The following is a 26,004-nucleotide window of genomic DNA, read 5'->3' on the forward strand; positions in this document are numbered from 1 at the left end:
AACACCATAATAGCAAAGAATATGTAACACATACATGAATATACGACTCACCAATTTTAATCTTTGCAAAGGTATTCTGGTAGTGTCTATCGGAGTTCGTTCTGCGACATTACCAAATTTGACTTCTGGGATGGCAATTGCACATATTACATGTGCCCACCTGTGAAAAGTGACAAGTCAAGAATATTACCAAAAAAACTCACAGAAATACAAGTGTTTAAAGTATTTTGTTACTTGCTTTCTGTATGTTTTGGGTTTTTTTTTAAATGCAAACACCTGTAGATACTTCCTTATTAGGATTTCCTAAGCTCATTTGAAACATACTTAACAAACCTTACAACACTACCACTTTGTATAAATATAATTTCATACTGGGGTTTATTACAACAATTTTAAAAACATCTTTCATGTTCAGTTTATTAAGGACAAAGATTTTGTAGTCGTGCTATCCAGGTATATATGTAAAGACCACGCTATTTGATACATGTGCAGTTTATTACCTACAGCATTTTGTATTAATACTACTCAGAGCTGAGTAACTATTTCTAGGCCACACACTAGATCACAGCCATGCTTTTATCAAAGTGTAAAACAAGACCTGTTTACAGACACAAAGGCACAGAAGCAGCAACTGATCAGGCTGTGACTGTAATGCCCAACATGAACTGGATCCCCTTTAGCAGTGAAAGCACCTGTCAAGCAACTAAGACCAGTACTTCACCTAAGTATTTGGTGCAACGTCAGGAAGCTTGTCAGACGATGCCGTGTGTTTCCTATACTCACGAGAAAGCACTGCTATATCCTCCAAATGCTGGTTCAATACACAAATCTCAAGAAAGGCCAAATGAAACTTTTAAAAGTTTGAAATTAATACTAAAAGTGCATATTATATGAAGTAAAAGAGAAGGTAATGACATTTTTATTAACCCAAGAGTAGCCTTATGAGACTTCTTCCAAAATCTTTTTCGGGGTAGACTACTAGTATATCTGAAAAAAGGGAAACACTTCCATTCTTTAATTCATATTTGCCTTATTCTTATATGTCTTTCACTTCACATCTTGTCTCATTACCCCATTTGCTCTTTTCTGTAAGCCCTGAATGCTTGCCTCACTCCACTTTCTGTCAGTCTCCAGAGACACACTTATATGAGCATCTTAGCAGATTAACATGAATGCAGGCTGGAGCTGAAAGAGATAGAGGGTGATGCAGCAGAACAGAAATAATTTCTCTTTCCTGCATTAGAGTGGTGCTATTTCAATAACTCATCTTTGACAAAAATATCTGGAAAGATATAATATGACACACAGGGACTAAACAAACTGCTGTCATGTGACATTAAAGTTGTATTGGCTGAAGTGTGAAATAAGAGCTGTAAGTAAAGATGACATATCAATTAGCAAGTTATAGAGTTCAGCCCAAATAAAAGCAGATAAAGCTTGTAGATCTATCATTTTATTATGGTGACAGTTTTGTTTATGTTCTAACTTACAGAAAAAAGTCCTGCTTTGGGACTTCTTTTTAACTTTTAATAAGAATCTTTTTCTTTTCATTGCTGCCTGCTCACCTGCAAAACTACATTGTCTTATCATCTAAGCTTTATGGGGCAGAAATGCTATAAATAAAATGCCTCTTCAATAAATCTTCACCCAAACCTTTATACTCTGGCATCTCTCAACCTAACAGACTCAAAGGAATTGCTGTATTCTGCTGAAAAGAAGGAATCTCAGCTCTCCTATATGGCAAATTGTTATCCTCACCACCGCCACCACATTTGATTCATTAGCTTTTAAATCTAATGCTCATCCTATATCTCTAATCGGTATATGAGAGGGAAAGGAGGGAAGGAAATGCACATGTTGGATTTTACACTTGTTGGAGAAAAAAAAGACACATTTGGAACATACTCTTCCAAAAACTGTCACAAGTTCAAAAAGGCAGCTAATGGTGAAAAGCAGATGAAAGACTCAACAATGTGCAGCAACTGTAAGGTGTTATGGAAACAGGAAAACAAGAGTTGAATAATTTCTACAGAACACTCATTTCATAAATCTGTAACAGTAACCTACAGAGGGATATAATGCAAAACCAAATACTTTAAGTATAGCTATGCAGAGAAAGTCGCTTTTTGTAAACTTCTGTGGATTTTTTTCCTATTAATAAAACTTACAAAACATTTAAAACATTTAATTGACCTACAAAACAGATGTATGCATTATCAAAGATGCAACATGCACTCTATCAGCAGCAAATACCAAAAGGGCATAATAAATTCTACTGATGTGACACTTTTGTTTGGTTCATTTTGGGATTTTTGTTGTGTTTAGTGACAAAAGCAAGTATCAAATTTAGGGGAGTTTGAAACAGAACTAAAAAGCAGCTAGAGTTCTTATGTGTTGGTCAAAACCTCCATTAAAATGGTTACAATATTAATGCTTTCTGAAGGTAAGATCTGGCCTGCGAGTTTCACATAAAACCTCCCGATGACAATTTCCAAGGGCCATGTAACCAAATGCAAATGACTGATAAATAAATTCTTGCCTGTTAAGTGGAAAGAATGTGGCAACTAGATCATCTCTTATCACTAAGGGTTAAAGGGTTAAACCAAAGGGTTAAAGAAAGAGATCTACTTGATATTGCAAAGTTACTAAAATAATTAATTCTGAGAATATTCAAAACGCATAAAGACTCTTCCGCTTTGGGGCTTGAAAAAATATTAAGCTGCAACATTTTGCATTTTATCTGGTAGCGTTATTTGCTATAGTGTTCTGCCATCCAAGTAGAAAGCAAAATACGGATGCTATTAATAACATAACGTAACAATACTATTTTTGACAGTGTATGATAGAAGTGTATTTATGGAAACACACTTCAAAACTTAAACTTATTTCAGTATGATTCAAATTAATTAAAAATACTGTTTCTGAAGTTCAAAGGTACTGTATTAAACTCCATAATGGAAATTTCTAGAATCAAAGAAGAAAATATACTTCACTGTTTGATAAGACAAACAATGAAAAATGACAAATAAGCAAACAATGACAAATGAGCTCTCATTTACTTCTTTTACACAAAGGCCAGCAGAACAATATTTGGAACAAGTAACTGTGTGCAAATACTAAAACAAATGTACATTTTAGCATGTAACTATTTCACAAAATGCCAGTGGCCCATTTCAGTAGTAGTAATCTTAATTCTGCAACAATTCAGCTTAAAGGGACACTCTCAAGTAATTAGGTTTACAAATGCTTTGTACATCCATGGGCATGGATAGGGGAAAAGTTTAAAACAAGCACATACAATCCCAAAGTATATGTTACTTACTTCTTGTCAGTAGTTTGCTTTAATGCACCACCTCTCAAATTGCAGAGACAACATTCCTGAAAATAAGAATAGTGTAGAAAAAAGTAAGTTTTCCTGACTGATTACAAATCAGTATTATCCCACTGATCGTTCCCTTTGCTTTTTGGGTGGATCCTTCCCCTTTATTTTCTTTTTTTCCCTTGTCCCTTCACAGGAACAGATGAAAAGTTTCCAATGTTAGGAGTTTTTTCTTGCTGTCTCCATCTTTCTCTACAAAAAATCAAATGTACCAAATGAAGTCAGGATATACTGTGCCTGTATATCTATCCTCAGAAAGAAAGCTTGTCTCCTGAAACTCTGAAATTTAAAGTTGCCCTTGCAGGAGAAAAAACAAACAAAAAAACCCCACCTCAAACTTTCAAAAAAAAAAAAAAAACCAAACAAACACCAAAGAATTGTTATGTAATACTCCAGTCTGATCTCATATTAAAAGTTCCAATAATGAAGATTATCAATGTCTGCCAGAAATCTTAACTGAATGCTTTATTACATTTCCTATGAGAAAAACCTTTCCTAACTAAAAAAAATACCTCCTTGTGACAAATTGATTTTCTTTGCAATTCAAGCAAATTTTTTGCTTCACCTACCAAAACCATGGAGAACTGGCAACCCATCCTCTGACATATTATCCTTTTAATTATTTAGTATTATTGTAGAGTTGTGAAGAAGAGAATTGAGATTCATTACTTTACCACAAGAGCCTTGGGACAGGACCTAACATGTTCCAGATTACAGTTGCCTTTGTAATAATAAACACTGACTATGAAATCAAGAAATCCATAAAGGCTCAGAATACCAATTCCTTCAGGTATTCAAAGGGGACCAAGCAGGAACAGGTAGTTTCATCACATAAAGAGGAAAAATGGAACATAAGGAGGTTGCTATTGCAGCACTGAGTGGGAGCTTCAGCTTGTATTGTTTACATTTTTTGGTAGCCCCTTCAACAGAGGGAACAGCTCAGATGGGGAAGGACATCATTGTATAGGATTTTTCCATTTGGCTGTTTGGAGAATAAGTAAAACTGTTTCTTCCAAACCCAACATTTGTATTCAATTAGCTGCATCTTTGTGAAGTTCTCTTGCCACACGTTAGGAAACCTGCTCTTGTATCAAGCCCAACACAAGACAGAAGCTCACTGGGGGTGTAGGGCTGTGGAGAGAACAAGTGAAAGGGAGAACACAGGAAGGAGGAAGGGACGGAGGGGACAGGGAGAAAGGGAGGGATGGATGGAAAGAGGGAAAGACACAGGAACAGGAGGTTATTTATTCTCTTTCTCCTCTAGGTGCCCACTCTCTTGACATAAAGTGAAATGGCAGGAACCAGAATTACGCTAATGCTATTTACTCTTCCACTTGTCTGTCAAAGAGAGATCAAGTCAACAAACTTCATGCCATTCTAGACTCACATACCAAATTCATTCTAAGGTACAACCTCCTATTTTAGTTTCAGATCATTACTCTTTGATGACACTATACATAATCAGCCCTCCCTTTCTTATGCATAATTATCTTCCGAATATTTGTTGATTCTTTTATCTTAAACTTCTTGGTATACTTTTTGCCAAGCTATATATACTAAATTCCCTTAACTACTCTTCAAGGTGATTCAAATCATCTTCATGTTCTCCTTCTGTCTGTTGCCCTTCTTTGGATGTCATTAGGGTAACAAGGTGCTGCCATCTACACAGATGTACTCTCAAGCCTTGTGAAAAACCATGACTAACTTTCTTATCCTCATTATATTTTAGTGTGAAAAAAAAATATTATTCAATTAGAAAATTTACAGAACTACATAGTGTGAAGTAAAGACTTTCCTAAACTAGACGCTAAGGAATCATATTATTAAAGCTGTATACACATTAATTCACCATGCTGAAATTACTCTGAAATAATACCATAAAAATTCCACTAAACAGTTAATGGGCACAGTGCACTGTTTCCAGTAAAGTACTATTACAGCTATGGGAAAATTGCTTCTAATTGGCATTCAGGGCTGACAGGCAGCACTTTTATGTGAAAACTACAGCATGAAACAGTCTGCAGATCTTTACAGCTACACGGGAATCCTGAGGACTACCTCAGCACAACCACAGAGTAATCCTAAAGCACTGCATCCTCTTCAATGTGACTCATGTTAGAATTTTGCTTACAAATCAACAGAGGAAAGACCTATTTCTTCAGCTCTTCCTTTGACTGATTTTGACACCCTGAGTGAATAGGTCATCTTTTCTGCTATCAAGTGTTGTTTATAAACAAAGCCTGGCTGCCACCATAGTGAGATACTGACCAACAGAATGGGTCCAACCTGTTAGTTTTATATATGACAGTTGGAGGTGCAAGAAAAAAAAAAAAACCACAGTAAAAACAGATGGGCACAAATCTCCATGACCACATGAGAGTAACAAAATAAATGAGCTATGCAGCATAGAAAATAATACTTAAAATGGAACAGCAATTCAGGAAGAGACAAATACCACAATCTCCTACAAAAGGAGCCATGCAGGACTTCTTGACGATCTGATCCCCAACTCATTTGCAGTTCTGCAGGAGCGTGAAGTTTACAACGTAGAGGTAGAATAACATCTGCAGACTGGGGAAGAGAGCATGAGTCTGACTCAATAGAAATCTCTGCAGGGGAAAAGCTTCATTCTCCATATGCAAATGTAAAAGTTCAGTGGATCTCCACCTGTGCAAACCTTAGGAATATATTTTATTTGAATTGAAGCACTTTCTTCATATTTGCCATAAAAATCCTTTAACTGACTGACTCTCTGTTTTGCAAAATAACAGTGTTTTTTCTCCTATTTTATGAGCTTTGATGTTCTTATGCCAGCTTACTTCAAAATTCATTACTTGAATAATGATGAAGTTTTCCTGCCTCTAATAGGTATTTTTTACTTTTAAGAAAGACCCTAATCTTATCATCTGTTGTGGAACTTATTAATGCAACTACAGAGTCTCCAAGGCCCTAAAGATAAATTAAGCTACAACAGCACAGGGAGAGACTTTATATAAGATGACGTTGCTAACAAGTTCTTTCTGAAGGTATACTGTCTCTTAAGTGCTGTAAAAACAATGACTTGTGAATTTGGCACTGCAAGAGACATAAGTCATAATCCTTACCTACTAACTGCAGAGCTTTCATACTAGCTTAACAAAAATAAAAATAAAAAGAGGGGGGACAAAAAAGGAGGAGGCCGGGGAGGCAGCCCAGAGAAAAGAGAAAGGTGTTGTAAATATCCTCATTACCAGCTAGAAACAGATTAAAGATTTTCTTTAGTCAGGACCTATAGGAACCAAATTAAAAATCCCTTCTCAAAAACCTCCTGTACAAACCTTTGTTAAGTAGATAGTGGTGGCAGGTAGTAATTGTTCAGCATCTGCTGGGTACAAGCTATAACAACTCAGGCCCATAAGAGCTAGAAAATTTCACCAGTGTTCACAGCAAACCTAGGTGGGAAGGACCACAGACTTAAAGCCCATTAAAGCCATTTTTTAAATCATGCTTGCATTGCAATACGTTGTCCTATATCCATGCAACAGGGCTATTACTTTACCTGCACTTTGAACATACTGCAAGCAATGGGGAAAAAAACAACAAAAAAAACCCAAATACAAACACACACAGGGGACCTGATATTTATAAAGAGTCATATTCCTAATACAGGTGTACCTGCCATGGATGGTAGTGAAATCGCATGTACATAAGCAATTATTACCCATGTTCTTACAGAGAGAGGGAGTGTCTGTGCACCCATGCGTGTCTGCTGTCAGCCTGTGTGTAAAAATCAGGATAGGAATGGACTTCATTATAGACCATCACGTTAGAACATATCCAATCTCTGATTCACTATTACTTTGCAAATCCTTCAAACAAGTAATTTTGTCTTTTGTATTTGCATTAAATAGTAATTTCTTAAGCATATTATTTTACACTTATCTAAATTAAATCTTAGACCATTTTAAATTGCTCATCGCTTAAAAAAATCTCCATAACATTCTGGAATTACAAAAGAAAACTCTTCCAGTATCTGTATAAAGTAAGATGTCTCCATATAATTCACAAGTTGTAGAAGATTAATGCTTATTTCTTCTTTTAGCTTTTTAGTGGAGATGATGCAATTTTTTCATACCAATACAGATCAGATCCACAGTTACTGGACTAAACACTTCCTCTGGCTTACAATGAAACTGAGTTCTGCAACCAGCATTCCTAATCTGGTTTATTTTTTATTTCTCTGTTTCAGTCACTGCTAGAAACCACAGCTAAAGCCTGAAGTCAATGTGAATCAACCATGCTTCCCTTGGTACATACATCCAAAACATGGATCACCTTTTTTGGAATAGTATACTATTACTCAGGCATAGCTGCATATTAATTATTGTTGCATGGATAAATACCACACAAAACTCAAGTCTGTTCACACTCATTTATATTTTTAAATGAATGCATTTGGTTGTGTCTGAGTACTTTTTACACTTAGCCAAAATTCAAAGTCATATGGACAGGAATGCTTATAAAAAGCAGTTTTCACACTTCTATATTTGCCTACTTACTTCATCAGCAATAGCATCCTGTATGAGACAGGAAGCTGTCTGACACAGCAAGGCAACAGAGTTCAGCCAAGCCATAGGAGAGGGATATACAGTAAATCATATAATGGTTACTCTTATGGACAACTGTAAAGATGCCACACATGATTCCCTTTCTTGTTAAACTGCTGTTTCTCCTGTCCTCCAAGACCCTGTAAAGTACAATGGCATCTCCAAAGAATCATACTGATCCAGTTAAATGAAATGTATAACTTATGTCGGTAGATGAAAACAGGGTAAAGTAAAACATGTTATTCCTAATGAATTTTGTCTAACACATTTTCAACAACTTCCTTGTAAAATGTAGTCTCCATAATCCACTTAATCTCTTCCACCTCATTGACATCCCTGCCATCAGGAGATTTTTTTTAACAGCTAACCTGAAGATTCCCTGCTGTAGCTTAAGCCTTTTTCTTTTTAATTCATGTAGCATAAACATGAAAAACAGGTTGTTCCTTTCCTTTTGGTCCTTTTCCATCTACAGCCCCTTAGTCAGTTAACTACAACATTTTGATCTACTGTCTTCAGCTGCAGCCATGCTTTCCCCTCTGAAATGCATTGACAGCAAATCCTCAGTGCTGTCAGACAAAGCATGCTTAGTTGATACATCTTGCATCCCATATCCAGGGAAATGTGTTCATACAGTGTTCACCTTTGGACTCTTGTTCAGCTCATAAATTATAACCCTCAGGACCTCTTCTACAGCAGTGGCTGATATCATTGCTCCCCATTCCTTTGTCTGTATTCTAGTTTCAGTATCTTGCATTTTTCCTTATTTAATTACATCCTGTTTTCCAGAATATCTCAGTATTATAATGATCTTGTTCATTTCTGATCAATCTTCCTTCACAAGCCACATAAAATAAAATAAATTAAAAAAGCTTGTCTGCAGCTAACATCAGCTGCAACAGCTTCCGCAGAAGGGATAACTAAGTAGGCTGCAGTTGGCCAGGCCAGGAAAAAAAGACAGTATCGAGTTTGAGAGGTGCCAGTAAAATCGAGGGACTTGGAAAAGGGTTTGACTAAGTACTCCAATGCAATAGCTAGGTGGTTGCTATCAAATGAAAATAGAAAGCAGTAGGTTCAAAACAAACAAAAATGTTCTTCACAAAGTATTTGACTGTTTGCCAGATGTGGATGCTAACATTTTACACCGATCGAAAAACAAGTTGCACAAGTTCATGAAAGAAAAATCCAACAAGGTTACCCTTTTACTTAGTAAATACAAAGATGCTGCTTTTGGCTAATTTCAAGTAAGTATACATTTTGGCTAGTGGTCTGAAGCATTGCAAGTGTTGATCATAGAATGCTTTGGTTTGGAAGGGACCTTAAAGATCATCTAGTTCCAACCCCCCAGCCATGGGCAGGGACACCTTCCACTAGCCCAGGTTGCTCAAAGCCCCGTCCAGCCTGGCCTTGAGCCCTTCCAGGGATGGGGCAGCCAGAGCTTCTCTGGGCAGCCTGTTCCACTGCCTCACCACCCTCGTAGCGAAGAATTTCTTCCTGATATATAATCTAAATCTACCTTCTCTCAGTTTAAAGTCCTTATCCCTTGATAATGTCTTCAGCACTAAGTAGGACACTATCCTTAGCAACATATTTACACTTGTTGTTTTCATGAACTATTCTCCCTGTGTGTCTACTGACTCTGACTAGTGTCCAAAAGCACTCAAAAAAAATCTAAGAAGAGTGGTTAGGACAGGGTTTTTTTCCAAATATTTCTAATAAAAGGTCAGAACCATTGCCTTCAGTTTTAAGAGTTGACTGCTACAAAGCTGTGTCACAATAATGCTGATTTACTATTCTCATTTAAAAGTAGCTAATTAAAAGAGCCATCTAATCTCGAACTCTGCCACAGCTAAGTCGAATAGATACAAATTGTATGGTTAAGGCTGATAAACATCTTTTGTTTTCTTCATGCCACTGTGGTGGGTTTTTTAGAGAGGAACCTTTGAACTGAAAATAGATACCCTTGCTCTTCCACTTCCTCTCTCAATTGCCTTTTAATGCCCAAGGTCACACTTCCTAATGGTATTAACACAGATGTGAATTTGGATATGGCATTGCTGCCTTTTGGCTATCTCATTTCCCCAGCTTATTTATATTTGTGTCTATAATTAGCCCTCTGTAAAGAGAAAATTGTTGGTGTTTCTCTTAACACATTTGAAAATGTCATTTTCAGCAATGGTCCACTAATGAATATTTTAATCTTTCCACACCAGGGGAATAATTTTCACTCTGAAAACAGCTTTTAAGATTATTTAATTTCAATTCAGAAACCATTACTGTATCCACTTCAAGCTATTACCTTCAAATTAGCTTTTCAGAGACAAAATTCCATTTTTTAGAAACAAAATATTCCTAAACAAAACAAAAAAAAACCAAAAAAACAAACAAACAAAAAAAAAAAAACCAAACAAAAAAAAATTACAGACAAATTGAGGGTTGTCCAGTAAGAGGATTCACTTACCCTGCTCTGGGAGTGCCATTTCTTAAAAGAGTTGCTAAATATACCATTATAACTCACAATCTTCATTTGTATATAAACACTGTCAAACTTCCACCACCATCTGCCTCAACAATGCCACAATTTTTTATTAATAATAGGAACTTTGAGAAAAGCATTTCAACATGGGTTTTTTTAGAAAATGTAATAAAAAATCTTACTCTGTCCAAAAGAATAAACCAATGTCCATACTTCTAGCATTTTGTAGATGTTTAAAGTAAACGCAGACTCCTCTACCAGTGTAACTCCATGAAAGAAAAATCCACCATGGGTTAGTATTTAATATGTAGACACATCTTTGGCTGCAAGTTCTTGAAAATTTTGTTATACGGGAACATTTTACTCTTTCAGATGCATTCAAACCTGTTCAAGGCATCCACCTTTGGGAATTTGAAGTTTACAAATCATGAGTTACTGAATTTTCACATTTTAGTAGCCTAATCCTGCAAACATTCAGTCTGTCCTGCCCTTGATTCAAGGATGGCCAAAAATTTCCTTGCAATTGCAGCTCCCGGGTCATGCCAGGCTGAGGCAACGGTATACAGTGCCAGCAGTCTTTGCCGTGCTGTCCATGACACAGCATTAGCGAGAACAATGATCTGTAAGAATGCAAACAGCAGGAGAGAGCTGGCTGGGATAAGACGACATGGAAAGGACAGGGAAAAGGTGGAACAGGAAACGGGAGTAGGGAGAGAATTCTGCAGTCAGAGAAGGAATGGGAACTGGCAGGGCTTAGGCTGAAATAAGAATGAAAACACTCATCACAGGTAACTGGAGCAAAACTCCACACTTGGCAGGGGGTCCTATGTGTCCTTTGTTGCTAGGACGTGCACATCTGAAGTAAAAAACACAAACAAAGTATGAAACAGAGGCTATTACATCACTGAATACGAAGTACTTTCTGCAATAGTAGTTTTTGGTCGCTCAGTTTTAGAAGATGTTTACAGTAGAAAGAGCTACTGCTCCCAAGCATCCAAACAAGAAAGATTACAGACAACTTCCCCTTTGAAGACAAGTCAAAAGAATAAAATTAGCTCTTTCAAAAAATAAATATGTAAGCATTGAAATTAGGTAAAAAATACAAGAATACAAGATTCTTAGGGCAAAATATAAGGAGACCATGAAGATCACTGCCAGAGGATAACACTGAGTCTAACCACTTAGGAAACACAGAAACGAAAATGGAATGATGCTATGTCTACTGATAAAAAATATGTAGGATTATTCCCATTATTATAAAACAATGTTTGGAAGTGACAGTAAACACTAGACTTAAACCTGAACACCTTTAGATGAAAATTTGTATCTTGAGGAAAGCAGCCTAGCACCAGCTGTGCGGGGCAGGATATCCTGCTACTGGCTACTTCCAGGGTTTTTTTCCCAATGATTTTGCAGCTCCCAGAGATCAGATACGGTCTTTGAGGACAAATTTAAATTTGACAAGGATGGTGGAAGTTCTCTGGTCCAATTCTTGCTCCAAGCAGGGCCAGATTCAAAGCTGCATCTGATGGAAATCCTGCCTCACCCTGCAGGGAATGGACAACCCCTTCCTTGGTAAAATGAGAATAACCACATGCCTGAAGGTGCCCGAAGTTATCAGGTCTTTTCGCACAGGTATCAGTGGCAAAGGCTGACTTGGTGAACTGCAATAAAGGGAATCCAAGGTCAAAATGGACTTTGGGTTTAAGCCTTATGGTATTTAGGTTAAAAAGATATTTTCCAGGTTTTACAGTCTTCAATGTGGTTTGTGTGACTGCATCAGGGAAAACCAGTATTTAAAAAATCTGTTACAATACTTTGTGTTAAAGACTGGTTCTTACAAGCAACACATATCCTGTTACTAGACTAATACCAAAACCAGAAAGAAATATGTTCCCCACTTCCGAGTCCACAGAAGGTTACCATCAGCATTTATAAGTAATTCTCCCAGTAAATAATCTTTTTACAGATGTTTGGGAAAATCCAGGTTAAATAAAGAAATAAATAAAAATCAGGCCTCAGTTTTCTGCAAAGAGAAAAATGCAGAAAAGTTGAAGTTTTAATGTTTCCTGCTATAGACAGATTTTCAAGGCAAATAATTCCTTTTTCTTAACAACATCTAAATGCTTTTGAAGCTTGGTAGGAAAATCAGTCTGGAAATTGAGACACCGTATACCAGCTCACATGCAGTGAGCTAATTTTGGCAGTTAACAGGCTCTGAAAACAATACTTTATAATGGAAATACTGACACTGTATCACTGAGAAGGGCATCACTATAAAAAGATTGTTCAAAATCACTATTGTCGGTAGGGTGAAATAGGACAATTTCTGAGCTGGAATGCAGAAAGCTCTTATATGCCACTTTTCTGATGCCTTGGGGAAAAAAATAATAATAATTAAAAAATCCTTCAACTGATGTAATGGTCTACTCTAACCACAAAATATAAACAAACCGAAAGTCTGAATATCAATAGTAAAATATAAAGCATGAAAAACTTCATCTACAGAAAACTACCTCTGTCAAGCTGTTTAACACTTGCTATTTGAACATAGCATCTGTTCTCAAAATCAGTGCCAAGTGACCAGATTAGGTGCTGAACTACTTCTGTAGTGCTACGAAGGGGTTACAATAATGTGTGAAAAGTCATGCACCTTCCTTAGTAGCCTTATTAACAGCCAGCTTGCTATGAAGTAAGGCATTGAAGTGCATTTAACTGTTTCCTTACTTGGTCTTCTTTCTAACTCTTTCCTGTCCCAAATCCTTTTGTCTTCTCCTAACAAACGTTCTTACATTTATGTACTATAGCTACTAGGTGACCACATCCTTGCACATTGTACAGTACATTGCATTCTCTATAATGCCAGTCATTATTCTTCCTGACTTCACTAGCTTTCTATAGCTAAAACACTTAAGATTAATGAGGCATTTTTTTCTCAGTCAAGGCATTTAGTATGAATACACTTACACTTGCAGGAGCTATGCAGATGACTTATTTGATATTATTTGCTTTTTTAAATTGTTTGGGGGGATTGATTTATGGCTAATTTTTTTGTCCATTTTGTCCACAGACAAATTTAGTACCACTCTTTTGTCAATAATCGTTATCAAACACAAGCTACTGCCTAGCAGAACATGAAGGTATGTTGTTATCATGGATCCAAGCGCATCCTGGAATGTCTGGGAATTTGACAAAAAATATTGTAAAGCATACGACTTCAGCCAACTAGAGATACTGCAACTGCAAGAAAACAGTATGCTTCTGAATCTCAAAAGCAGTTTCCTCTGATAATATAAAATGAAATCTCCATCAAAGAAATGTCTGGCTCCATAAATCCAAGTCCATGTAGCCATTTTTCTGTTTCCCTATTTTAATGCTGCTCTTATTTGGGATTCACACATAACACAGTTTCATTTAGCTATTAATACGCCTCCCATTTCTATAGGACTCTCATACTTCAGTGCTTTGCAAAATCATACAGATACACATATAAAAACCTAGTAGAGACCAAATTTTCTATAAAATTAACATAACTGCCAGGAGTTTAAGAAAGTGATATTTAACAGAACTAAAAACAATATTTAATTGTGTAGGCAGAGAAATGAGAAGGTACTTTCGCTCCTAAGAAATGAATTCTGAACTTTGAACCAAGGTTTGTACCACTATTTCATAGCTTTTATTTCATTCTCCACTGCATAGAACTTTTCCTTCTCCTTGTTTTCCAGCCAACCTCCCCTTTAGGATTTAAAGCCTTACACAGAAGGGAATCCTCAGACAGATCTTCCTCAGCTAAATCTCCTCCTTCTAGGAATCAAAGTGAAGAGGAAGGAAAATTTCAGACATCAGTAAGTTGGAGTTTCAGGGAATAGGTATTTTCTAATAATTAAATCTATTTTGTGCACTTTTCTGATGCGGGAATCGAATTTTTGAAGGCATGTGGATATATAATTCCCACAGTAAGTTGAATCTCAGTTTCACACCTTCTGCAACAGCTGCAGTTTTTAGGAATGCTTGTCCTGAACAAGAAATCACATTAATATGACTTTTTTCATTTCTTTCATGTAGAAACTTGAAGTCTGAACCATGTTAGTTGGAATGTAAAATACATTCGCCCTATATACCCTACAGTAAAAAAAATAGTCATGCAGATAAGTAATTTTCTTTAATTACATCTCCCTCTCCAGAAAGACTTATGGTACTACACAGTAATTTAAAATACAATTAAAATAGCATATGTATAACAGATATAGAAAAAAATTATACAAATAAAAAACCAGATTCGTAAAAGAAACATATGCATATAACTTAAATGTAGCATAAAACTTTCTGCTGCAGGTTGGCATGACTAAAGGAAAGTAGTACTTTTGTTGTCTTTTTTAATAAATCTACAAAAGATTGGTTAAAAGAGAACCACATTTATGTTAAGCATAATGCTAAGATTAGATAAAAGTATTGTACTATTTTGAAGTGAAAGCTGTTAGGATTATCTAAGGTTATTGTCCAAACTCTGAATAGATAAAAACATGATCCTAAAATAACAAATAGGACCGAAATAAGTATCAAAAATTCTTATTTATGCTGATGTTAGCAATGAGGTTCCATATAAGCAAAAACACATTAATACATTTAAGTTGTATATCCAACTGACAATTTTTTTCTCCAAAGAGAACTACAGTCACATTGTTTTGCAACGAATAATACTGCTCAAACACAGAAAAGAGAACCATAGAAAAAAAGGCAACTCAGTGTCTATTTTACCCTTCTACCTCAAGGCATGATTCAAGTCTTCTTCAACTATTCCTGACCTTGTCTAACATGTTTTCAAAAATCATGGAGTATTTTCTGCAAAACCTCTGTATATCCCAGTCCAGCAGTGCACTATTTTTAGAAATAAAAATTTGCAAAATTTCCTGGTATTTAAATTAACTTCTGCTGATGCAGTTTAAAGCTGCTACAAGTCATCTTTTGTGCTTAAAATGAGAGAATGGCAATTGAGTGTGTTCCTTTTTGCCATACACATACAATTTTACATGAATGAATGCCTTCCTTTCTGTCTTCCCCTGGCTAGACTAAGAAGGTTAATTCTTTTCAGTCCTCCTTTATGGAATGACTGATGTCTTATCAGGAATGATTAAAAGAATATTGTGGTTTTTTGCAATTTCAATTGCACCCCTTGTTTTCTTCCATCCCGTTCAGGCTCATGGTTTTTTGAACCACATACGTTCTGTTAGACAAAGTTCTTCAGCTGGGCTCTCACCAAAGCTCAAGAGAGGAGAAAGATTGTTCCCTGTGTTTTTCAGGCTTTATTTCCAGTATAAGATTTAAACATCCTGGTATGATGTTTCTGGTTCTATGAAACCAATGATTTATGCGAAGTTTATGACCAGAGTGGTCACAACTGTAGCTAGCAGCAGAAGCTGCAGCTTAGGTAGGGACTCCCATCTCATGTATGCATAACTGATAACTCCTCTCTAAGTATTGTACCTGTCTCTGTTGAACTCTGTATCATTTATTTTACACCATTTCTTCAATATAGTAATATTATTGTTCCACGAAATAGCAGGATCCAATCCAAAACAGTAATTGGATCCAGTCCAAAACACTAATCCTAACCCAAACCAGCAAACCTACAAAATGCCTACAAAATGCCCAAGGCCCCTGGTACTTACAGAAAATGTATCAAGAACACCTCTTATTAATCCTTTTACATCACTGAAATATTGAAATAACTGAATAAAAGAATATTTTGATTAATACCAGAAACATGCTTGACAGTTGTGAAAAAAACTTTTATATATTCTGTAAGTTTAACACCTTGGTAGCTTCACATGAAGTATACTCCCCCACCTCCTGTGCAATCATCTTAAATGATTTAAAGTAGGCCAGTCTAGATTTCCACGTATGTTCCACAGGATATGAAAGTTAATCAGCACATGATGCATAGAATTTTATCACTCCCTTCATGATTTTAAGAGTCTGATGAGAATGATGGCTGGTGATACTGAAGTTTGAAACCAATCCATATTCCTATATATTTGGCAACTATTGATTAACATCATGTGTCTCTGTTGCTTGAATATCAGAATTTAAAACACTGCCAAAATCATCTGAAAGTTAGGGTGCATGAAATCTTTTGCTTATTCCTTATTCTTATGAGATGTCACAGAAAAAAATCTGTTGGTTTGTTCTTAAACACATATCTCTTTGTACTCTGTTATTGTCTAGGTATTCAAAAATTGATTTGTTATTTGTTTAGTGTTTCTCTTGAAATCCAAGATAGGTGGACTGCCACATAATTCTTTGGGTCAGTCATTTCCTGTCTTTTTAGAAAGCAACTTTAAATTTTCCAGGCTGCTGGCACCTTACCTGAGCTCTGCAACCTCTGAGATAATCACTAATAGGTCTGACATTGCTTCAGTATCTTAAGAGTTTTGTAAGACCCTACCATTAAAGAAGTGAATTGGGTATCATGCACATACGAGTAAACAGAGAATTCACATATGAGAATAACAGAGCATTATTCACACCCTTGAAACTGCTGGATTTTTGCTACTTAACTTGGGTAGCAGATGGCTACCATCTTACCACTCCTACATGTTTCAGCTGACAATGAATAGTTCACATTGACATGTGAACGAGACATTTAATAACAAAGAGACTATGGAGGACAAGTTTTAAGTAAATTTAATACTAGTGAAGTCTACTCAACCTTCAAAATTTCATTAAAACTTCTGAACTGAATGACAGCTTATGACAATAAGAATGTGAGTTTTATTCTAGAAACACATCTGAATTAAGAGTTCTTTCGGGGCATAATTTCATTGCACTCAGGTCACCAAATCAGAGCTATAGAAAGATGAATTTATTAGCACTAACAATTTAGCTTTACAGTAATCAACACACATACAGTTAAATATGTAATAGACAGAGTTTACATTAAATAAATTGTCCAGGTGGGCAACACCTACTGTTTAGCCCTTACACACTGAAAATAGTGCTCTATTTAACTCTTATCACCATCCTGTTACATGAAATTCCAGAAATGCACTGTCATCTCTCCAGTTCCTAGAGCATACTTTTGCAAAAAAAAAAAATACTAAAACCACTTCACATAAAATTTCCATTGATCTATTTTCTGTACGTTTTTGATATCTCTTCCACTGCTTCATGTCATCTCCTCAAATCATTTGGCCAAGAACAAACTTTTCCCTAAAATTCAGACCTTCCTTATTTTCAGAAACTTATATGGAGCATAAATAAAATAAAACCAAACCTATTCAGTAAAACGTGCATAATCCTTCTCAAGTTAACACTGTCCTTGGATGCATAAATTTTTCCCCTAACAGTTTGTCAAGGAAAAATCCCAGTCAAGTCAAGCTTTAATCTTCCCTCCAACATTTCCATTTTTCTATTGTATTACCCAGTTCCCCCTTTATTGCCCCATAATAAACATACATAAGTCAGCAGTCAGTGGAAGGTGTCCCTGCCCATGGCTGGCAGGTTGAAACTAGATGTCATCTTTAAGACCCTTTCCAACCTAACCCTTCTACGATTCTGATTATCTCACTATCTTTGTTCTTATCTTTCACTTACTGCTGTGGTACCTGAAGGTTATCTTCACTTCAAGAACATTTGTAAAATAACCTTAAAATTCCAGAATAATTTTAGAATCCTTTCTACAACACAGAATTAACAAATTATAAGACTGAATTCTGGTTTACTACTTTTCAGTGACTTTTGATTTTTAAAAATGCACTACAGTCAAAAGACAAAGACTCTCTCCAAATTTCCCCTCAAATGCAGTACTGTTATATTGCAGGTAACATTAAATTCCAAGGCAATGTTCTCAATTTTTCAAGGTTTTTAACAAAAGACGTGATTCACTCCTACTCCTGTCACAATTCTCCTTGGAATTCCTGTATCTGCACGTCACATCTCCTGCACTTGTATCTCCCCTGAAATGAAATTTAAAATCTTTTTGATAGAGCACCAGGGCTTTCCAACTCTGATTGTTTAACTGATTATTAGATTCTGAGTTAATGGCTACCTGTCACTTGCTAGAACAGACTTACGTTCTTCCCCTTGACCTTCCCATAACTCTAGAACAGAAGTCATGAAAGTAGTTCAGGAGATCCTGAAACTCACAATTGTCCGATTATCTGTACAACAAGGTTCTCTGGTTACCGATGACAGATGAAAATTGGATTTTACCTAGTAAGAGTGCCGTTGTGACTAATATGAGAACACATAACAGAGATAGAAACTGATTCAATAAATATTTTAATGGCTATTCACTGAGAGAACACAGGATTAAATATAGATGGACCGTATTTTTGTAACCAGCAGTCTAAAGTCACTTTTTTCCTTCTGTTTTCCCCAGCTTAGGTAATGTGTAAATTAAAAATACCAGCTCCTCTTTTGTTTCCTTAACTCTTCGCGTTAACAGAAGAACCTTAAAATGTTCACGGTGTACAGAAGGAAAATCAAAGTGTTTATATTTAATACTACTTACAGCTTGCTAATGTCATGACTGTGAATTTTTTACAGGTGACTTCTGCAATTGCAAGAAGTGATGTTTGTCAAAGTGACACTGTATTTTCCAGTAGTTTGATTCTCATTTCTTTTCCAACATAACTAAAATGTTTATGATGTTATTTAAGGATTTACATTTTTAAGGCACTTGAAATATCTGCTTTAATTCAACAACTGAATGAAGAAAAGATATGTTGCCATCAAAACTGATAATCACATTTCCTCAAGCTGATTTAAGGAAAACAACTATTATATGACGTAGCAGGGCAACTGCTATTGATCGGCAAAAAGTAAAATTTAAAACCGATTTTATTTTTTTTAAGTGATTCTTAAGTGACATGTTTAAGGATTCTATGAACTATTAATTTATTGTCTATTTATTCCTTGCTGTATGAAACTATTTTATACTTTTTAAAAAATTAAAATAACAGGCATTTAGGAGCTTCACAAGTGAAACTTTTTTCTGCTTATACAGCACAGTAAACCTTAAATGCTGTAAAAGGACAATTTAATTCTTGACTATAACATATTGTTCTATTTCTCTTTCTCTATTCTCCAGTTGACCATATGCACATACCAGAAGTCTAAAATATTTACAGGAAATCTCATTTTTCTTTCTATATGCATTTAATTTTTTAGTTATTTCCTTGAACTATGTTTTACAGACAACTATATTCTGTTAGTCAATCCTTTTCATGAGTATATCGACCTACTCCAAGTTTGTCTATCAAAATGCTATTATATTTTACAATGAAATCTAATCATGTTTTACAAACACTAGCAAATGTGCGTTCAGAAAAAAATACACAGGCTATATTCCACATGCAATCACACATGTGCTTTTTTTCACTTAACCTCTACGTGTTAAATAACTATGAAACATATGAAACTTACGGCTGTCCAGGCTTCTTTTCTGCATCGAGAACACAACCATCCGTTATGGATGTCATGAGAAGGAACACCGTAGCAACCTAGAATAAGAGAGGTGGATTAATTAATATAGTCTGTCTTTCTATCTATGATGTCATACAAATCAACTGCGTATAAACACTAGTGAAACACATCTCCTGTGACCAAGGAGACTTTTCCAGTCTAAGCTTACTGACAATTCCATAGTCTACGAAATATATAAATCAGACATACAGATACTCTTCCCAAAACTCAAAAAACCCACCAAAACCAAAAACCAAATCAAAACAAAAATAAAACAAGAAACCCAACCAAATACCCCAAAAAATCCAAACCCCAGATTATTTCTTATTTGCTGTCTTTTCAATAGCAAATCAACCAGTTCACCCTGCAGGAAAAATGTACAATTTGAATGCCTGTACTGACATTTATTCTCTGCAATTATACCACACTTCCATGTAAGCATTTCACATGGACTTTCTAGAACTAACTACTCAAGCCCTACTGTGTGTGAAGATACTGCATAAAATCCATGCATTCATCAGTTACTCTTGAAATAAAAAAAGAATGCAAGGTTAAGGAAATTACTGCATAAAGTCAGTGCCAATATTCACAAGTCCTCAAATCCAGCAGGATTTCACCCTCACGACTTAGCAAGGACATACTAATATCACCCAGTGATTTAAAATATGAGAAGTAAAAGAGGAATTTAATAGGTCAGAATTGAAACAAGAATCAGAAGTTTGCAATTATTGAAAGTTTACAGAAAAAAATATTCTTCACTATTTTCACAGCAATCATTAATAGGCAACAGAAAATGTAAGAGTTTTTTTAAGAAAGTAGCCAGTGATTGAATCATAACATACGGAAATGTTCTTCAAGTACTTGTAAAGACATAGGAGAAGCCTAGTTAACTGTTATTTATCAATAAAACAAAATTTGAAATTACATTTCTGCTAACTGAACAATTAGTTTATTTACTTGCATGAACCCGTACACAACACTTTGCACAGGAAATCAGAAGACTTGTTCCATCTTCTTCAATAAAGGCATTTGATGGATAGTTTTCAGTGTTTTCTTCACTATAAATGAAACACAACTCTGGAATAAGAGGTTTAGTCTTTTCATTTTCAGCCATCAGTGTTTCTGCTGAGTTTGATTCCCTGAAAGCAGGATTTTCTTCATCATGATTGTCTGGCTGAAAAAAACAAACAAAATTTATATTTAAGGAAAATAAAGGAGAGTCTTTCTTTTGACAGTGATGAAATTACTTCTCCCCTCCCTGCTTTTGCACTAATAATGTAACAGTTTTACGAGAAAATTAACTGCTTCTAGGTATTTATCACAGTCATTCTATAGTTCCTTGCTTGTTCAAATAACTAAAATCTACAATAGCACTCAGCCTGCAAACTAGTGTTATTGCAGCAGTGTTCAGTGATGCTGTACCTCTGTCTCCCTTTGAGCCCCTTAACTGGGTGCAGTTCAGTAACTTTTTTCCCTAGTTCCCATGATGAGGAAATCCCAGTTTAGCCTTCTGAATTAGTACCACGGTGCTGCAGCAGCATTTCAAGCTGAGATTTGACACAGGAATTCCACAAGCCAGTATCAAACAGTGCTCCGCATTAGATTGTATCTGTGGGAATATTATTCCTGAGAAGGCCTAAGTACTGTGAAAACACTTATTTCTTCAGAACTGCAGGAAGGAGACATAGAAAAGGCTTCAATAAAAAACACTTAAAGACTGGCATATGTCCCAGTTTCAGCTAGGACGGAGTTAATTTTCTTCCCAGTCTCTGGTGCAGTGCTGTGTGATTTGGGGTGACAACAATGTTGACAGCACACAGATGGTTTTGGTTGTTGCTGGGTAATGTTTATACCAAGTCAAAGACCTTCCAGTTCCTCAGGCCCTGCCAGCCAGAGGGGCACAAGGAACTGGGAGGGGACACAGCCAGGGCAGCTGACCTGAGCCAGCCAAATGGACATTCCATACCATGGGATGTCATGCTGAGTATATAAACTGGGGGAAGAAGGGGGGGCGGGGCGGGGGGGTCCAGCAGACACCTGGCATTATGGCGTTTGTCTTCTCCAGTAACCATTACGTGTGACGGAGCCCGGCTTTCCTGGGGATGGCTGAGCACCCGCCTGCCCGTGGGAAGTGGTGAATGAATTCCTTGCTTTGCTTTGCTTGTGTGTGTGGCTTTTACTTTACCTACTAAACTGTCTTTATCTCAGCCCATGAGTTTTCTCACTTTTACTCATGATTCTCTCCCCCATCCCACTGTGGGGGCAGTGAGCAAGTGGCTGCGTGGGGCTTGGTTGCTAGCCAGGGTTAAACCATGACAGCACACAAGGAAACAGTTAAGACACAAACCTATATGGATTCATCACTTCCAGAAGTGCAACTTCAAGGGCAAGCACACATAGACTAATGCCAATCCTACACAAACCCTAGTAAAAGGTATAGACTGTCTGCAAGCAGGAATAAATGTAGGTGAACAGTTATAATTTTAACAACAGTGAATTTATTTACTTCTCATACAAATCAAATGCATAAACTTATCTTACTTCTAATTTACAGAAATGGAGTAGCTGGGCAGCTATTTCACACTTTGCCCAGAGATGAAGCTGTTAGGATTTTGCTTACCTTGTAGTATGGCATGAGAAGAGTGCAAATGGCACAGTGTGGTTCCTTCTTTGCACAAGCTGCATTGTATGTTTTTTCAGCATTGAAATTGGGTACTCTTGTGTGCCAAAGGTAGACCAGAGGCCTGGCCCACATCTCTGTCTCTTGAACTTCCTCTTCAATTAAGGTAGTCTCAGGCAGTTCTTAAAGAAACAAACAATTGGTTACATTGTAGTCCTGAAGACAAACAACGATTTTGTCACCTGTGTTATTGATGAAGATAAAACAATGCTAAAAGTCTGCATGTGAATACAAAGGCAAAGTCTGAAAGAATTAAGCACCAGGATAAGCACAAAAAATTGTTTCAACACCTGTGTCTTGAGGTGACTGTTCCACATACAGCATAGGAAAGTACGCCACTACCTCTACTGTTTACAATTTGTATTCATATTCACAATATTACATCTCGCTCTCCCACTCCCTAATTCCTCTAACCTCTACCCCCTACCCCTCCATGCACTCTGCCCTGAATTCCTTACGGATGGAATATGTTGTACCCTGCCAAGTAGCACCAGACAAATCACTCTGTGCACTCAAAACGGCACCTCTCTACTCCTTATGGGAACTGACACTCATTTTCCGAAGGGAAAAAAGAGACAAATGTTATATCCAGGGAGTAATGGGGAACAATCATATCTGAGGTAGCTGGACACACATGCTGCATCCCACTACAGGAAAATTATTTGGATAATATCAGTTATCTGTTCTGGATGTTGTAAAAGTTTATTTTACTTACTAGCAGTGTTTCTGTGACTTTGTGAATTTAAAAGCCTCTAAAGAAACTAGGAAATAAAATCAGACAAACTCAAACAGAAATAGCTTATTCAATAGGAGTAATCTAAACATGTAGTCTTCTGCTATTGAGGAAGATGTGGAAAAGCGAAAACTGTGAAAAGGAGACTGGGTGTAAAACCCTTGCCCCAGTAAAATCAATAGCATAGTTAGCAATGATCCAGCTGTTAACACCAGAATTTCAGCCTAGTCACATGTTTGAGCTGGTTGGAAACCTCAGGATATCTTCACAAGAAATCTAGTGACTTTGTCACCTGCAAAATATACAGCTTATGAAGAGGTAAATGACTTTTCATTCTAGAAAGGAAAGTTAAACAGGAGTTGTTAAATATATTTTTCTGAACTGGGTCCTTATACACTACTCTGATTAATGATGAGGTCTGTTCACTCAAGTGGACAGTGGCTATTAAGTCTTTTGTGATCAATGAGAAGGTGTGTAGGTGTCAATTAAGAGAATGATAATGTGGGAAGGAAAATGTGGAAAATTATTGAATAAAAATTTCAGGTAACAAAAAAGGGTCTATAGCATACAGTCCTTTTCTTAAGATGTATTTAAGAAAAATTGTTTATTTCAGATGAAAATTTGAACGACAGAGAACTGTTTAATGAAGTACATTAAGCTGAATCATCACATTCCTTTAGCTCATGACTGCCTTCATCCACTTTATGAAAAAGTCGAGGCTTTATGGGTCTCCTTGTATGATAAATTGTCAGGCATAGCTACAAAAGCACTATAAAGCTGAAAGTATTTTTATCAGTGTTGAATAAAATATGGATTTTAATATTTGTCTACAAGCAAGCCAAATGTACCAGAAGTAAATTAAGGTATCCCGCACACAAATTTTATTTCATTTTTTATAGTTTCTCAACAGACCAGATATCAAATCAATGAACTTTTTGCCAATAATCAAGGTAGAAGGACAAATAGAAAACACCCGCAAAAAAGCTGTCATCGAGTCAGTATTCATCAGCTGAGGTTTATGGTGAATAACGTAGCTGCAAAAGAATAGCAGTGAAAAAATAGCTGAACACAAGAAAGAGAAGAAAATACGAAATGCCAGCATCACTTTTATAGCTTTCTGAATTACTTATTTTTTAAGTTAAAGAACCAAGCTTTTTGTTAAAAACATTGTCTAATCATATTTTTTCTATTGCTTGCAGTTTTCCAGAACTGTAAAATAAATAGCTCTGAAATTTATGCTCTAGTTCCATTTCTATTTAATTTTCCCTTACAGAACGGTCTCACCAGTGGCTTCATCTTTGCTAACTTATTCTCCAAATTCTTCCTTTGACATAATTTTCTTTCAAGAGGTTATACTGTTGCTATTTTAAATATTTTCATTATAGTGTAACCTCACAAAGAATTCGGGGCTTGATTGTGCCTTATGAAGAAAACTAAGAGGAACACAAAAATTGTGAAGGTTTGCAATTTATGTGTTCCATACCTATTAACCACTTTGAAACTGACATCCTTCAGTTGCACTACTCCTTATCACTGCTGAATAATTCTCTCATGAGGGTTGAAGTCTTCACCCTGAACCTCAATCTATTATGCTCCTCTTTAGTCAAAAACCTATCTTTGGATTTCCAGTCCTGGAATTAATTCTACAATAATAGCTCTAATCATCTCACATATTGCCCTGGTTTCCCACTGCCTCCAGCACACTGCTGAAGTCATGACCCTATCAGTTCTGCTTTTGTTGAGAAAAATATTTATATCTTAATTACTTATAAATTCCACAATTTTAGTTCCCTCTTGTGTGATCTTTACAAATCCTTTCCAGACCAAGGGACTGAAAAGAATGCAAGAGCCAGGAATAAAGCTGGCAGCACTCTTACAACACTTTTCACTTTCAAGAGCTTTGTATTTATTTTCAAACCTCATTCCAAATGAAGTCAGGGACAGTGTCATATGCAGAGGTACTGGACTGCATCCCCCACAACCTCCAAAAAAATAGCATTATTTTAACAAACCTATTTTCTCCTTTACATTACGTTTAGAGCAACTACTTCCAATAACTAACTGACTAGAAGCAAACCCTCCTCATTTGCCTCTGATCTCTAACATCTCTAATTCTGTGAGATGCTTCTTCTCAATGCTCTTTACTGCAGTCTCTTAGTCTCTTTGCATGAACTATGGCACCCAGGCTACTTGATGTGATCCTCCCGCAACCTCTCACTCTTCTGCACCCTAACAAGCCCAGAAGCACAGCCAGGAAAGGAAAAATATCTCTCCTCCATTGGAAGGGAGACTAGCTAACCTAGTACTTCTTAAAGGGACTACACTACACTAACAGTATACAAAATTAAGAATAGACAGAATGGATGTGCTTAAGGGATGTAAAGTTTGCCTGATCCCATGTTATTACTACTACACGGATTGTGAATTTCAGTTGTCTTCAAGAATTTCCTAGGCAACCTCAAGCTTAATTTATCATCTCTCAAGGGCTTTGGAAATATTACTTCCTCTCCTTAAAATCAACATTCACCCACACATGCACACTGGAATCATAAAATTTCAAAAGAAATCGATATTAACAAAAAAAGTTACAGAGTACATGACTCCCATTACAGAGTATGACAACAATGCTGCCTTCAACAGCTTTCCCACTAGGTAGAACATGCAACCTTCTACGTAAATATATACACC

At 36.3% G+C, this 26,004-nt stretch overlaps 1 protein-coding gene across 2 annotated transcripts in view; it reads right to left on the reverse strand.

The window, feature by feature from the left end:
• The window catches only part of KDM4C (lysine demethylase 4C), a 299,915-nt gene that overhangs the window by 84,027 nt on the left and 189,884 nt on the right, over positions 1–26,004 (reverse strand). For both annotated transcript variants that reach the window (XM_040579749.1, XM_040579748.1), the window contains exons 13-17: positions 22,524–22,705; positions 20,861–21,077; positions 19,865–19,941; positions 3,323–3,378; positions 52–160 (exon numbers count right to left, since the gene is read on the reverse strand). In XM_040579749.1, the coding sequence (XP_040435683.1) occupies positions 52–160; positions 3,323–3,378; positions 19,865–19,941; positions 20,861–21,077; positions 22,524–22,705 (641 nt within the window). The remainder of the gene's footprint in view (positions 1–51; positions 161–3,322; positions 3,379–19,864; positions 19,942–20,860; positions 21,078–22,523; positions 22,706–26,004) is intronic.

This window comes from Falco naumanni, chromosome Z (genome assembly GCF_017639655.2).
Source record: "Falco naumanni isolate bFalNau1 chromosome Z, bFalNau1.pat, whole genome shotgun sequence".
In the NCBI taxonomy this organism is placed as follows: domain Eukaryota; kingdom Metazoa; phylum Chordata; class Aves; order Falconiformes; family Falconidae; genus Falco; species Falco naumanni.